At 36.5% G+C, this 16,824-nt stretch overlaps 1 protein-coding gene across 1 annotated transcript in view; it reads left to right on the top strand.

The window, feature by feature from the left end:
- The window catches only part of LOC122299086 (leucine-rich repeat protein soc-2 homolog), a 34,748-nt gene extending 19,753 nt beyond the window's left edge, over window positions 1-14,995 (top strand). Inside the window, exons 2-5 of the mRNA XM_043109017.1 lie at window positions 9,017-10,086; window positions 11,009-11,659; window positions 12,107-12,166; window positions 14,766-14,995. Coding sequence (XP_042964951.1) covers window positions 9,017-10,023 — 1,007 coding nt within the window. The 3' untranslated portion in view covers window positions 10,024-10,086; window positions 11,009-11,659; window positions 12,107-12,166; window positions 14,766-14,995. The remainder of the gene's footprint in view (window positions 1-9,016; window positions 10,087-11,008; window positions 11,660-12,106; window positions 12,167-14,765) is intronic.
- The last annotated feature ends 1,829 nt before the right edge of the window (window positions 14,996-16,824 follow it).

Below are 16,824 nucleotides of genomic sequence, written 5' to 3'. Positions count from 1 at the left end.
CTTTTCAAAATATTCAAACAAAATCATCTATACCTTTTGCATATGTCAAAAAGAGCGTCAATCACTTTTGATAATATTTAAACAAAACATGCACATGTAAAAGTGTGGCTAAGAAATTTATTATGTATTTCATTGTTAAATTTTTGCATATTGTGGGCTCGGAGTTACACTTTTATCTTTCTTTTTGCAGGGGATAGATTGGCTGAGGTTGTCCGTCTGAGAAAGAGGGAATATTGAAAACTCAGAAGAGCTGAAAGAAGTAGTTGATCTTGCAAAATTAAGAGGTTCTTACTAATTTCATCCTCACTTATTAATGCATCCAATAAATTACTTTTAATTGGTCACAAACTAATTTTTAATTACTTATTCACGATATATGTGTGTTAACGTTACCTTGAAAATACTTTTAAAATCGGCTCCATAAATTAAAGTGTATCATGCATCAAACTCCGATGAAATAATCGAAAAGTGGCATTGAACACTGTCGACAAAAGTATTCTGCAACCGACACTACAAGACAAAAGGAAATGATTCGTCATGAAAACTCGTCATTAATTTTCAATTCAACTTCTTCGATGAAGTGAAAAAAAAAAAAAGAGTAAAATAAAGTTTGAATACACGTACAATCGGTACATGAGGTTGAAAAAATATATAATTTAATTTTTTTTTTAAATTTATCTTAGAAAGTAAGGTTGTCTGAAATTAACTATCTAAAATAGTAAAATACCAAATTGATGCTATTTTCAGGGTCACGCTTGTCCATATCAGGTTTTGATTTATATTTGCAGTATTAATTGTCTTTTTGGTTTTTTTTTTTTTTTTTTTTGATAGGAACAATCATCTTCATTGGATAAAAAGCGATTACAGACATTTATCAAGCCATAGGACTTGAGAAAGAAAATCTGGAATACTATCCCACCACATATCAATATCCTCTACTCTTCAAGCATTTCTAGCAAGTAAGTGAGCAGCTCTATTGCCCTCTCTATACACATGAACAAAAGAAACACTTGAAAAATAAGAACATAAGCGTTTCACTTCTGCAAATAAATTTCTGATCCAAGAATTAGACATATCATCCTGCTGCAAGGCTTTAACAAGTAGCAAACAATCACTTTCCACCTCAAGAGCCGAGATGCCCATGGAAATACACAATTGCATGCCTCTGAACACACCCAGGAGCTCCACGGTTTCAGGGTCTTCCAATTCTAGTTCAATTTTAGAAACAGCCATAAGGACATGCCCAGTAGAGTCACGCAAAATGGCACCTATACCAGCCTTGTGAACATCTGAAAAGATAGCCCCATCAGTATTAAGTTTTAACACCCCTGCAGGAGGTGCTTTCCAGCTAAAGTGAGACCTGGCTTGCACCCGAGACTTCACCACAACAGCTCTATAACTATATAACAGATCCAAGGCATGGGAGATAACATGAGAAGGAGATAGTATCTTATTATCAAATGCAAGCTTATTCCTTCTAAACCAAAAACCCCATGCAATACAGAAAAATCTTGCCAAATTAGACAAGTCTTGCCCAACCACAAATTGCATAGCCAATTCAACGAAACTACTCGGCTGAAAATTATGTAACAGAGGGAAAAAATGATACCATGAACCTTGCACCTGGTTGCAAGAGAAAACTGCATGAAGGAAATCTTCTACCGGGCAGGAACAGAAACTGCAGCAAGTATTCTGAATCACCTTCTTCTGCATCAACTTCACCTTTGATGGAAGACTATCCATACAAGCTCTCCAAGCAAAAATTTTTATTTTATTTGGCACCGGCATCTTCCATAAAGCTTTCCACAACCGCTGTTGAGATCTAGTATTTGAGGATTCCGAAGATTCAATCCGAGATAGCTCCATAATCAACCTATAGCAGCTTTTAACTGAAAACAGCCCATTTCGTTCAAAGTTCCAAATCAATTTATCTGCTGTACCACTCGGAAATACCATAATTTTTATGATTTCGCCCACCAAACTTGGACTGAAGAGAGTTCTCAGTTTTTGAATATCCCATCCCATATTATCCTCCTGAAGAACCGAAGCCACAACATCCTCTCTATGGGTCTCGGCTATCCCCTGTTCTGAAGCTAAAGTTTGGTGGCCTGGCAGCCACTTATCATGCCATAAACTAGCCTTTTGCCCATCCCCGATCCTCCAAATACAACCTTCCTTCAGCCAACGCTTTGCCTCCCAAATACTTCTCCATGTAAATGATGGACAATGCCCCAAGTTGGATTCTAAAAAACAAGACTTGGAGAAGTAACGAGCTTTAAGAAGCTTATGTAACACCGAATCATTATTCTGCATTAAACGCCAACCTTGTTTTGCCAGGAGAGCCAGGTTGAAAGATCTTAAGTTTTTAAATCCCAAACCACCCCTGCACTTCGCCTCACACATCTTACGCCAACTAACCCAGTGAATTCTTCTTTCCTCTTTTTTTTGCCCCCACCAGAAATTGGACATGAGACCCTCTAAATCAGCACAGAAAGAGGCCGGCAATAAAAAACAACTCATCTAGTAAGTTGGGATCGAAAGCGCTACAGCCTTGAGTAAGATTTCCTTTCCCCCTTGAGACAATAATTTTTCCTTCCAACTTTGCAATTTTTGCCACACCCGTTGCTTTATGGATTGAAAAGCCCTGGTTTTTGATCTACCAACTATTGGAGGCAACCCAAGATACTTCTCATACTGCTGGATATCCCCATTTCCCCACAAAGAGCGGATCTCCAGCTGTACCTCTTGGCTGACATTTTTGCTAAATACCATAGATGTTTTATCCTTATTAATTTTCTGCCCAGAAACTTTCTCATAAACATCTAACACCTCTTGGACCCTTTTATTCTCCTCCACATCCGCCTTACAAAAAATAACACTATCATCCGCAAAAAGCAAATGATTGATGTTAGGAGCGTTTCTGCATATTTTCAGCCCCGAAACCTCCTTTCTAACCCCAGCCACATTCAGCAAAGAAGAGAGACCTTCGGAACAAAGAAGGAAAAGATGAGGGGATAAAGGATCCCCTTGTCTCAACCCCCGAGTAGGAATAATAGGCCCTTTAGGAACACCATTAATTAAAACAGAAAAGGAAATTGTTTTAACACAGTACATCACCAATGAAATAAAGTTCGACTGAAAACCCATAACTTCCATCACCCTTTGAATAAAACTCCATTCAACCCTGTCGTAAGCCTTACTCATATCTAACTTCAAAGACATATAACCTTGAGATCCAGACCTCTTATGCTTTAGATAATGAATCAACTCATAAGCAATTAAAACATTATCAGTAATTAACCGACCCGGGACGAAGGCACTTTGACTGTCCCCAATAATATAAGGCAACACAGCCTTCAAGCGATTAGCAATGACTTTAGAAATTATTTTATAAGCCACATTACACAAGCTAATGGGCCTATAGTCAGCAACAACGGAAGGGCATTTCTTCTTGGGGATAAGGGAAATATAAGTGTGGTTGAGGGAGGTAGGAAAAACACCTGTATTTAAAGCCTGAAGAATCGCACCCTTCATGGAAGAACCAACCACATGCCAGTATTTCTGGAAGAATGCAGGAGACATTCCATCCGGTCCTGGTGCCGGAGAGGGATTCATTTTTGTCAATGCATTCCACACTTCAGATTCTGAAAATTGCTGACTTAGTTCCAAATTCATCTCCGGGGTAACTCGATCAGTAAGTGTATCCAGAAAATTAGTAGAACTTCTTGGATTAGAACTTTCAAAAAGAGCTCCAAAATAGTCTAACAGAATTTTATCGCGCTGAATACCAGTTCTCCACACCCCATCCCCATCTTTTAATTTGTCCAGCCTATTCTTTTTTCTTCTTTGAGAGGCTTTCATGTGGAAATATTTAGAATTTTTATCCCCCTCTTTCAGCCACAAGGCTTTTGAACGTTGTCGCCACATAACTTCAGCCCGCTCCAACCATTTCTGAACATCCTCTCTAGCCTTGATATGATCAGCTTTACACTCCCCTGTTGGATCCGAAACATTAAGCAGTTCCATATTCAGCCTAGCCAACTTCAACTGCTTCTGCACATTACCAAAACAATTCCTATTCCACACACTCAGTTGAATCCCACACTCTTTAATATTCTGAATAATATGACCCAAATCATGACCCCCTTCAGCACCCCTCCAGTTGGCTTTAATAATTGCCTCACAATCTTTTTCCCCCACCCACATTTCTTCAAAACGAAATGGGCGATTAACATGTCCATATTCACTGTCAGCTTCCGTGTTCACCCAAATGGGAGAGTGGTCAGAATAAGCAGCCACACCATGGGATACACCAGCAGATGGGAAAATTTCACACCATGGTTGGTTTGCCAGTACACGGTCCAGTCTCTCACAAATGCTCCACTCCCCTCCTCTACCATTTCGCCATGTATACTGGTTACCTTTAAACCCCAAATCTTTAGCAAACAGTCATCAACCACCCCCCTAAAAGCATTAATCTGCCAGTTTGGTCTAGGTAAACCTCCACATTTTTCATCATGATCCAACACCTCATTAAAGTCCCCAAACACCATCCATGCCTCCCCTTCTCGTCGATTTAAATAACGGAGCACATCCCAAGTTTTAACACGTTGAGAAACTTCCGGGAATCCATAGATACCCGTTAGATACCAAGTACCCACACCCATAACATCATCAATCCGGCTATCAATATGACACTTTGAATAGTTCAATATAGTTAACGAAATATCCCTACCCCACAATAAAGCAAGACCACCCTTTCTACCAATACAATCAACAACTAAACAATTAACAAAGCCCAATTTAAATTTGCAAACCTCAAATTCCTTCGCATTCAAACGCGTTTCCTGAAGAAACAAAATGTCGGGAGCTTCTCTCCGAACCAAATCACAGAGAGTTCGAATGCCCCGTGGGTTCCCAAGCCCACGGACATTCCAGCTGAGGATCTTCATTGCCTTCGGCGGGGCTGATTACCAGCCACCACCGATACAAAATCATCCCCAAGGGGAGGTTCAGACTGAGGAACCCGAGAAGATCCACCTCGTTTAGTTGGTCTCCCCTTCTCATAACCATCGGGAGAATAGGCCTTTCTCTTCAGAGTTGTTTGGGAGGAAAGAGCCTCCCTAGCCATGGTCTGAGAGGCAGAGGAAATACAAGACATCCTCTTCCATTTCCTGCTAGACACACCATCAGGCCGATCCTCCGAAGCAAGACCTTGAGCGCTGCCGTCCAACCCTTTGCCAACTGAAGAAACCCCATGAGGTTCCACGGTTTGCAGAGAATGCCCAGCCCCCGGCCCATCACCCAAATCGAGCCCATCCCCTTTAGCACCCAAGTTTGATTCCGTTTCAGGAAGAGGGGCTTCCATTTCAGGAATTTCAGCAAACAGGTGGTCGACCCCCTCACCAGAATTTTGATTCGAGATGTTACAGAAAACCATTTCCCCATTAACAATTGTTTCTCCAATCTCAGCAGGAACAAAACCATCTGAAACCTTACCATCTATTTCCGTAACTGGCGTCGAGGAAACAGGGGCCATTTCATCCCGAGAACCAGCTGCACCACCGTCCCCTGTACCGGGGGAAACTGGAGGAGAGGCCCGACGGTTTGATCGCTGCCCAGTTCGTTGAGCCCAAGTTCGTCCATCGCGAAAGGAGTCTCCATAACTCGAAGCCCTCAACCAGGCACCATACGGGAAAGAGTCCTCAGAGGCACCCGGATCTGCTTGAGATTTACGATCACACTCCCTATCTCCATGACCCAGACAACCACAATAAAAACAGAACGTGGATAATCGCTCATACGAAAATCGCACCCAGCAAGCATCTTCAGAACCCATGGAGAATCGGGTTCCCCTTAGCAGAGGTTTTCTTATATCCAGTGACACTCGAACTCGAAGGAAATCCCCCCACGCTAACTCACCAGAATCCAGATCAACTTCCAGCACCCTCTCGATTTTTGCCCCAATACGATGGCCTACTCGGTCGTTTCGAGCCCGGAGAGGGAGGTCGTGTAGACGGACCCAAAATGATGCCTCTCGGATTTTTATTTGCTGCACTTGCTTTCTGCCGTCCACTTCCTGGACTAGAAGGAGGTGCTTATCGAAGGACCAGGGGCCTTCTCTTAGCACCTTCTCTTTATCGCGCAGATCTTCAAAATCGGCCAGAAAAAGATTGGAGTGGAGATCACGGAATTTCACCCCACGCACCAGTCTCCAAGCTCTCTTCATCGTGACCTTGAATGCCTCTCGATTAAAATGTTTTTCAGTGAAAAGGGATAAAACGAGACCCTTACCATTACACAGAGAAGATTCCTCCAAATCGCCCGATTCCACCACCACGGCCTCATTCTCCTGTTCGGTCAGGGAAAGCCTTTGATACAAGTCATCTAAATCGGCTTCCATGCCTCAGCTGCCTAAATGGAAAAGCAAAGGGACGAAAGGGACTGCCGAACGGCAGGAAAAGACCCCTACGAAGACCTACGTCTTCGAGAGGAAAAAACCCGATAGAATCAAACCGCGCATCAACATTCCTTTTTTGGTTTTATATTATCAGATCAAATACTTTAGCTTAAAAATACTTTGCTGTATTCATTTTTGTTTGGGTCTTTTGTTGAATGAGGATGAGATGTTTATGTTGAATAAATGATGACCTTGAGTCTATATATGGACCTTCCTTCAACTTTTGTGGTGTGTTAAGATGATCTATCTTTTCATGATAGATTGGTTGAGGTTGTCTGTATGAGAAAGGGGGACTGCTGGAAACACAGATCAAGCGCTGAAAGGAGGAGTTCTTCATGATCTTGCAAAACTAAGAGGTGCGTACTAATTTCTTCCTCACTTATTAGAAATATTAATCATAGTGATGATTCTAGCCACAACTCTAGAGTTTTTATTTGGAATACATAACTTGTTCTTTCACAGCTAAAGTTTTGGGAAGCAACTCACATCAGAAGATCTGCGAAGCTAATGTTATTATTATATGTTATTCGTATTAAATCATACTCTCATTTAATCAATTTTTTATTTTTAATTTGAATTTTGAATTTTTAAAATATTTATATTTTTCATGACTAACATTCCAGTATATAAGATTATTTGCGTAAAATTAAAAATATAAATATTATTTTATTTTAAAAACTTGCATTATTCCCATTATCACGTAGATCTATTCTTTTCACCACTGTTAAAACGTTACAAGAATATATCTATATTTACCATTTAACTGTGTCAGTAATTGTATCATCAAATAATGAAAAAGTATTCTATACTCACCACATGATCTGAATTATGAATATAATGAATCGTATATCGACGAGAGAATTTTATACAAAAAACGTGTTGCTAGTTGAGATGTCCCTTGCCATAATAGCCTTCTTTTCTTACAACGTGGTGACATCGATCTATTAGCTTCTTTTTCTATGATATTCCAATTTTTGACTAGCTCTTTTTCTGTTTTGCTTCTTTGATTGGTAAATGGGCAGGAGGCATATTTCGTCTTGTGCTTTTAGAAGAAAAAAAAATACAAAAACAGAAAAACTACTTTTGGAAAAATGGAGTTCATTTCGTCAATCGTGGGAAAAACAATAGACTACTCAGTTGGTCCAGTTGGAGAACAGTTTGGCTATTTTGTTTTGTACAAGAGCAGTATTGCAACTCTTAAAGATAAATTTAAGAGGATAGTTGAGAAGTACGATGCAATGCAACAATATGTTATTGAAGCTCAATGGAATCATGAAGTAGTTGCAAGTGAAGTTAACACCTGGCTAACAAATGTGGAGAAAAAAATTGAAGAAATCCAGAAATTACTTGAAGAAGATGACGAAGCTAATACGAAGTGCTTGAATAGTTGGTGTCCTGATTTGAAGCTACGCTATTCCTTGGGTAAGAAAGCTCAAAAGAATACTCGAGCTATCGTTGAGTTACTAGAAGAAGAAGGTGGAAGATATGCTAGGGTGTACAACCCTTCACCTCCAAGGGAAGTAAGATCATCATCTACATGTCAATGGTTTAAGGATTTTGAATTACGAAAATCAACAGTTCAAAATGTTTTGAATGATCTAAAGAATGAAGATATCGACACGATTGCATTATGGGGTATGGGAGGGATCGGCAAGACAGAAATGGCCAAAGAGATTGAGAGAAGAGTGAAATCTGAAAATTTATTCCATAAAGTTGCCTTTGCAACGGTGTCTCAAAGTCCAAGTTTGACAAAGATTCAAGCCGAACTTGCAGAAAAGCTAGGTCCCAGACTCAATACAGAGAGTTTACTTGGAAGAGCAAAAGAATTATATTCAAGATTGACTGAGAATAAGAATGTTCTTGTGATATTGGATGATGTTTGGGAACCACTAAATCTTGAGGATATTGGAGTTTACCGTGCAATTAAAGAAAAGAGTTGCAAAATCTTGTTGACGACCAGAAATAAAGATACTTGCAATGGGATGAGCATTCAGCCGAAGATTTTTCCAGTTGAACTTTTATCTGAGGAAGAAGCGTGGAATCTTTTCATAGAAATGGCTGGCGATTATATCAATGCCTCTGATCTAATCTCAATTGCAAAACAGGTTGCGCAGGAATGTGCATGTTTACCCCTTGCCATTGCGGTAGTTGGAAGTGCTCTTAGATCCAAAAGCGACAAAAATGAGTGGAAAGCCATGCTTCAGCAACTTGAAAGGCCTATGCCACACGACATCTTTGATCTGCAGGCAAAGCTATATTCCAGCATAAGGTTCAGTTACGATTATTTGGAAAGTGATGTAGCCAAATCATGCTTTTTGCTATGTTGCTTGTATCCTGAAGATTATGATGTCCCGATTGAACATTTAGTCAGGTATGGAGTTGCAAAAAGGTTTTTTGAAGGCTATGATACTGTGGAAAAAACAAGATTAGATGTCCATGCAATAGTTCGGAATCTTAGAAGATCAAATCTCTTGTTGGATAGCAACAAGGACGAATGTGTCAAAATGCATGATGTTGTACGAGATGTTGCCATATCAATTGCATCCAAAGAAGAACATGGTTTTATGGTAAAGTTGGACAAAGGACTCAAAGATTGGCCACCGACGGATAGATCATATGATAGTTACACCGCAATTTCTCTTTTACTTGAAGAAATGAAAGGGCATCCTACTGAATTGAAGTGTCCCAAACTTCAGCTTTTGCGACTATCATGTCTAAACCATTCAAAAACATTCCCAGACAATTTCTTTAACGGCATGAAGGAGCTGGAGATGTTGTCTATGGAAAAAGGTTGCTTCTCCTTAACATCTTTGCCACTATCAATCCAGATCCTCCAGAACCTTCGGATGCTGAATCTACAGAGTTGTCTCTTAGGAGATGTGTCGGCAATTGGAACCCTTAGAAACCTAGAAATTCTTGGCTTTCCTAATTCAGAGATTGAGGAATTGCCATTGGAAATAAGAAATCTTAGTCGATTAAAATTACTGGATATGAAGGGATGTGATTCTCTAAAAAGAATTGCAGCTGGTGTATTATCTGGTTTATCTCGACTAGAAGAATTATACGTGGGAGGATTCAAGAATTGGGGATGTACGACTACGATGGAGGGAAATGGAGAAGTAACAAATAATAATGCAAGCCTTGCTGAACTAATTCATTATTCCAGTCAACTGGTGGTTTTAGAAATCAGTGTACCAAGTATCTTGTGCTTGCCAAAAGTTTTGCACTTCAGTAACTCCGATTTCAGATTTAATATAGAGATTGGTGATATAGATAATTGGGGAAATGAGAGATATTTATTTGAAAATACTTTGATACTCGAAATAGAGGATGCAAGTGATCTTGAGGAACACCAAACAATTCGTTCACTATTGAAGAAAGCTGTAGTTTTGGAGTTGGAAATTGGCAAAAATTCAAAACACATTTGGTTTGAGAAAGAGCACAAAGGAATTTTACCATGCAGCTTGAAGGATCTAAAAATTTCTGGATGTGAAGATTTAGAATATCTACTCGAAGCCACATCGGATAGTTCTCCACCTAATACCTTCCATCTCCTGGAGTGATCACTATCATTAGAGTACTTACCAAGGCTCACTGGCATATTTAATTCCACGGATTCAGTTGAGGTAGGTTCTCCCAATTAACACTACATATATGATTCACTTTCTATATGGATTATTATTCTTTTCATTTATAACTTTTTTGAAACACTTCGATAATAGCATTAATTATTTTTATTCTTGTTATTTCTTTTATATATTTTTTTTACTAAAATTAATTTAGGCCTCATTTAGATTTTGAAATAAGATGAGAAATATGTGAATAATAGTGAAATGGTTTGTAAATAATAGTAAAATAGTTTGAGTTAAGATATTTTATGGGATTTTGAAAAATGAGAAAGAAAATATTGAATAAAAATATTATAAAATTCAAATATTATCAAAATATTATTTTTTTAATATTATTTTTATTTTGAAATTTTAAAAAATTGAATTTTTTGTGTTTTGTTTGAAAATTTAGAAAATTTGTAATAATTAGGTAATGAGTAGTTGGAGATTTAAAAATTAAAAATTAAAAATTATGTGTTTCAGTGATGTTTGGATATTGAGATGAGATTGGATGAGATGAGATGAGATAAAACTATCTCAACATCCAAATGAGGCTTAAAGATCCTAGAGTTCCACTAGACTATAAATAAAAGAGTAAGTTATTTGGACACTTCCTTATACAATTGCATTAATTATTTTTTTTATTTTTTATTTTTTATCAATATTTTTTCTAAAGCTCCAGAAGGAACTTTGGACAATTCATTTAAATATGTTAGACTTTCATTAGACTATAAATAAAATAAAATAAAACGGTTATTTGCAATAACAAAATATTGATTTTGCTAGTTTGGCCTTGTAATTTAGAAAATGTGGTCATTTATGTTCTCAAATTGAAGTTGAGCGTAAAAATATCCTCCTACGACTACGTACGAGCCTACTTGAAAGTGTCATTTTTTTAAATATTATATATACTCCTTCACACTTTTTGATGTTTTGGTAGGTTACATTGGCAAAGCAAGAGAAGCAAAATGTGAGTGAGGCTGAAAATCAAACGAAGATGTTGTCTCTGTTTCGACACAACTTGATTGAAAGTTGGGAAAATCTACAACAACTTTCTGCACATGGATGTGATTTATTGGAAGTAATATTTGAACTTGAGGGACTAAATGCTGAAGAAAGCAATATCTTCAACAATTTGACACTGTTGTACTTAAGTTCTTTACCGAAGCTGCTGCATATATGGAAGAAAGGCCCACGAGAAATTAAGGGATTCAATTACTTGAGATGTCTAGAAGTACGGAGATGTCATAGTTTGAAATGTTTATTCACACCAACCATAGCAAAACTTCTTGTGAAATTAGAGGAAATAATGGTAAGGGGTTGCAAAGAAATGGAAGAAATCCTTGCAAAAGAATCGGGAGATGAAGAGAATAGAGATGTGATTGCATTTCCTCTAGTGAAGAGGCTCATTGTCATGAATTTACCAAAGTTGGAATGTTTTTACAAAGAAGATAATCATGCTCTTGAATGGCCATCTCTGAATAGAATACAAATAATTGGATGCCCCAAATTAAAAATGTTTGTTTCAACAAGTACAAAAACACCTGAGCTAAAGGGAGTGCGTGGATCCAAAACTATTATAAAGGAAAAGGTATGTTACAATTTATAGCAAACATTGCTTAATGGTAAAGTCTTTACTTGAACTATTTGTTGATCATTTTACAGTAATAGTAGAGATGCATATAATTAATTATAAAACTCAAATAACATATACTCGTAGTAACGTAGTATTTAGATACCCAGTATTTAGATACCCAAGAGTACTATCAATCAATTTTCCAATTGCTAGGCGTCTTATGAGTTAATAATTGAGTTTCACGACGTGGTTTTGATATATGGATTCTCTTTGCTTTTAGGGGTTCAATCACGTGATTCAATGTTTTTGTTCCTTAAAATTATTCTTTTTGAATTTCAGTTTCTTTACAATTTAGTATACTTCGCTTTTTGGATTTCCTACCTGCATGGACAGAAGGGTAAATTTCTATATTTGACCGATTCCCAAATTTTGACTCTTTTTTTTTTTTTTATTGAATTTCAGATATCTTAGATTTCTGATCTTCTCAATATCTTGGCCGGTAGTCTTGGTCCTCTTTACGAGGTGAATTTTCTATTAATTCTCTACTTCTCCTGTACATTAGAAATTATGTATTATTTCTCTCTTTTTAATTTTATGAGGTAGTTATTTGTACCAGTTGGAAGAAATTTCAAATATTCAAATAAAGATCAACACAAGTATTATAGACCTAATTCCTAATGCATGTATCAACTTTCCCCTATCTAAGAAGACACATGTAGCCTATTCTTTAAGGGAAGACAGAGATTATAGTAACCTAACTACACACTATAATATTTATTTCTCGCTCCTCTCAATTTCGCGAGAAACCCTCCCGCTATTGAGACCCTCCCATTCTCACTGTATTCTCTCCCATTCTCTTCAGGGAACCTTCTCTCCATTCTCTCCCTCACTCTTGTAAGTTTGTAACTCTCCCATTCTCTTCACTGAACCTTCACTCACTCTGGTAACTTTCCCCATTCTCTCCCTCACTCTCGCAACTCTCTCTCACTGCCATAAACCTTCACTTCCATAACCCAACGGCTGTGCCTTGTGAGAGAGATAGAGAAACTCCCACTCTCTCCAAACTTGCCACCAGTCTTACTCCAGAAATTCCTCTCTCCTTCCTCTCGCTCACTCTCGAAATCCCTCTCTCCATTTTTATTCTCACTCCCGAAACCCCTACCGATCGACATTCACCACACCCTCTCCATGACTGAGCCCCTCCTCCTCGACGACAGCCACAAAACGCTCGACGACAGCTTGATTGTTAATTTCTTTGGTTTATCTCTTCTCCTAACTCTCTCATAATTTCTAGCAGTCGTTTGCCCTTATTAATGTGATTTGTAAAATTTCTCTCAAGCATGGTTATTGCTGTGATTTGGGAATTTTTCTTGATTATTTTCTTACTGTTGAGCATGGTTTTTTTTTTTTTAATTTGCAATTTGAGGGAGATTTCTTGATTAATTTATTACTGTTGAACATGGTTATTGTTGACTTTTTGTTTGAAAAAATAGTAAGAGGGGAAGAACGGGGACGTCTTGATTTTGATGGAGATTTCTTGATTTTTTTTTTTTTTTTTTTTTTTTAACATGGTAGTTTACGTTGTAGCCATTACCTTTGCCATATAAGTCCTGTTATTCCTCCCAGAATAACTAGACTGAAATCTGAGTACTGCTAGGGAACCAAAAATTAAATTCATTCAAAAAAATGAAAAAAAGAGGGAGAGCTTAGAAATTCTATTTTATGTATCCTGTATGTGTATATGCTTTAACAGTTTTAGTTTTTCTTTTCCCGTGTTATTCCTTATGGGTTATTTTGGAGTTTGGGAGATAACTCTTAGTTTTTGTTATAAAATGGTTGAAGTGGACAAGAGTTATGCATGTGCATTATCCTTCTACTAGCCACTGGTTACTTAAATGTTCTTGAGCTACCTATTTTTCATTAGGCTGAAAAAGAAGGAAACCTCAACTAGGAAAGTGAGCGGGATGCTTAAGATTAAGATTAAAAAAATACAATAAATATGCATGCTTAGCCTTTAAAATATAGAAAAGACAGCCTCTTATTTTCGATTAAGTTGAGCTTTTTCCGTGATGCAGTAAGTTGGGAAAGTTTTTGGGGTCTTGAGATGATCTTAATGCCATTGGCAGCAATATATGAGATGCCCATACTTTCAGTTTGAGGCTGCTATATGTTTGAGATCATCTTAAATTAAGTTTCATGTTGGAGCATAACAATTAGAAGTGTTGCTTTGAGACTTGCTTGTATTTCCCACCTTTGCCTGGAGAGCATCACTTAAGTCTCAAAATTCCTTAGATTGTTTGAGGGACAAAGTTCTCCTTTAGTTTCAGAATTCTCTTACATGTATAGGAACCGTACATGTACCCGCATCTTGATATGTGACTGATTCTACTTATGTGCCTGCACCTTTATATGTGCCAATTCACCTTGATATGTGCCTGCACATGATTTGTGTAATCTAACATGTTAAAACAACATTTGTTGCAAAGTGTGATGCACACTGTCTAGTTGTTTTCTGAACACATTGTCTGTAGTTGAAGAATTATTGATGTCGGGAAATCAACACTGCTAAAGATTGCAATTCTTGTTTTGTTTGTAAAAAAATGAGATATAATATTCTGGGTTATTTTGTTGGTCATCTTGGGTAATTTGTAATGTTTTGGGTCATTATCTCATTAGTTTTGTAAATAGTTTTGTATAAATACAAACCTGAAATAAGACAATAAATCAACTTCTGGTTTGCTTCTATTGTCAAGGACAGAGTTGCAAAGTTTCTTTTCCAAGGGGTGTGTGCTTCTTCACATTTTCGTGGTTGTTCTGAGGATGGTTGTTGGGGATATTGCATTGGCACTTTCATGGGTGTTTTTTCTTGTATACTCATAGAGGGAGAAGTATGATTAGATTTGCCAAAATCACAGTTTGCATTTTTTCTGCTCACAATTGCAAGAACCACAGTTTACATTAATTCTGGTCTTAATATTGCAGAATTTATATATGTGGCTATAAGAAAATTAATAATTAGAAAACTATTAAAGTCTGTCTCATTTAGTTTATCTTGTTTATCTTATTAAAGTCTGCATACTTTCTACTGTGCCAACATTTATGAATGGCTGTGTTTTTGCAGGTACTACTCAGAACACCATTTGTGGCTGGTCGACATTGCTGAAACTCTTTGAAAACTGTGTTTTGTGATGCTATTATGTGTTGTTGGAATTGCAGATTTTATGTGGATGGTTTTTGTAACTTAGTATATGGATGATTTTTGCAACTTAGTATGATAGATCTGAGTTTTTTTATTTAGCATAAAAGATGTGTGTATTGTACGAATTGGGTTGTAATCTGGGTGTTTCTTTTTGTGCTGTTGTTATGTGTTGTTGACATAAGCACAAGTATGTTGCTAGACATGCTAATTTCTTGTTGGAAAGTGCAGATTTGTGTAGGTGTTTTTTGTAACTTGTATGTTGCTGTAATTGATAGATGAAAGTTTGCGAAGAAATTTTGGTAAAAGAATATAATTTGATAGAAAATGTAGATATTTGGTTAGTAATTAAGAAATTTATATGGAATTTTAGATGAGTTTAATCAAAGATTTTTAGTTATTAGCATTAAATGACCTTAAAAAATACAAGTTTTTAATATTAATTTAATTACAATATAATAATTATTATTATTAACATTTAATTGGTAGAACTACAAAATGTGATAAAAATAAATTAAATAAAAAATTATTAAATTAATAATATTTTATTATTATATAGAGAGTAAATGAATAATTCAATGTGGGGATTAAATTTAAAAGGAATAGGCAAATACAAAATGATCTTAGTTATCATCTAATGCTTTTATATATATCTTGAAGTCTCTCTACCTTGATTCCATGTAGTAGCTGGAGCAGCAGAAATTACACATTTGAAGTGTAAGTCACCAAGCCTTCAATCCTTCACCTCAAATTTTTGAACTCCATTGATGAAAGCAGTCGACGTCCATTGATGAATAATATCATTATGGACAGTAAGAGAAGGCACATTGATTGTGCAGACAACAATTAGAGCAGCCTTACCTCAAAATGAGAATGGCTCTTAGGATGTCTAAAGTGTGACGATTTTTTCTTTCTGTTTGTCTATTTTGTTGACCAGTATATGGGCACGAATAATGTGAGCATTCTTTGTTGACTCAAGAAATCGAGAAAAGATTTGTAATCATATTTTAAAACATTGTTTGAACGAAGGATTTTGATTGTACGAGAAAATTGAATTTGTATTATTTTGTGAACATTTTTATAAATTTGAGCAAATTCAGAATAATGCTATAAGAGATATATCCAAGTATAGGGACAACAATCATCAACAAATATAACAAAATAACGAGACCCCTTATGTGAAAATGGGAGTGAGTCACCAAATACCAAAATGAATCAAATCAAAATGTGCAGAAGAAAATGATCACTTTTATTAAACCAAAAATGTGTTTATTTTTCAAATTGGCATGAAACACAATCAAAAGACTCAAATTGTATTGATCCTAGATAACCTTAAGAAGCTAAAAGTTGAACATAAGAAAAAGAGATATGGCCAGTCCATAATGCCATAAACGAGAGGAAGTAGTAAGAGTAGTAATATTTGTAGATGCATGGGAGAGAATCTACAGAAAAGAGCTCGAATAGACATCCAATGATCTTACAATCGATCTCAAAGAGTTTGCCTGTCTTATATTTTGCATTGTAACTTTTTGTTTTGGGGGTATATGTTGAGAACCCCAGCACCTCGTACCATATTGTTAATTTTAATTAATTTTAACTTATTCAGAAAAAAAAAAAAAAGAGACAAATGAAATAATAAAAGAGAGAGAAGGTTTGAAAAATAACCAATTAAAAACATAAAAGATAGTTATTTAATCATACTGATCCAATTGAGCAGTTGTCATGTAATAAAAATAATCTTCATATTTGTTAGTATATAATATTTACTGTCTTAGTATATAATCATATTTGTTAGTAATTTAAATTCAGAAGTAATGAGTGACATTTAAAGAAATTTATACCGGGTAATTCTTAAAAGAAAAAATGATATTCATTGTCTTTTTGAATTTTAGCTATCATTTTCTCACCATCTTTTGAAACAATATTAAATGATGAGTAATGCTACATACAATCTTAGAGCGTGCAACTCATGTGTACTCTCTTT

The sequence above is a fragment of the Carya illinoinensis genome, chromosome 16 (assembly GCF_018687715.1).
Source record: "Carya illinoinensis cultivar Pawnee chromosome 16, C.illinoinensisPawnee_v1, whole genome shotgun sequence".
Taxonomy (NCBI): Eukaryota; Viridiplantae; Streptophyta; class Magnoliopsida; order Fagales; family Juglandaceae; genus Carya; species Carya illinoinensis.
The sequence above is the reverse complement of the archived record's forward strand: the minus strand, read 5'-3'. Positions and strand labels throughout refer to the sequence as shown.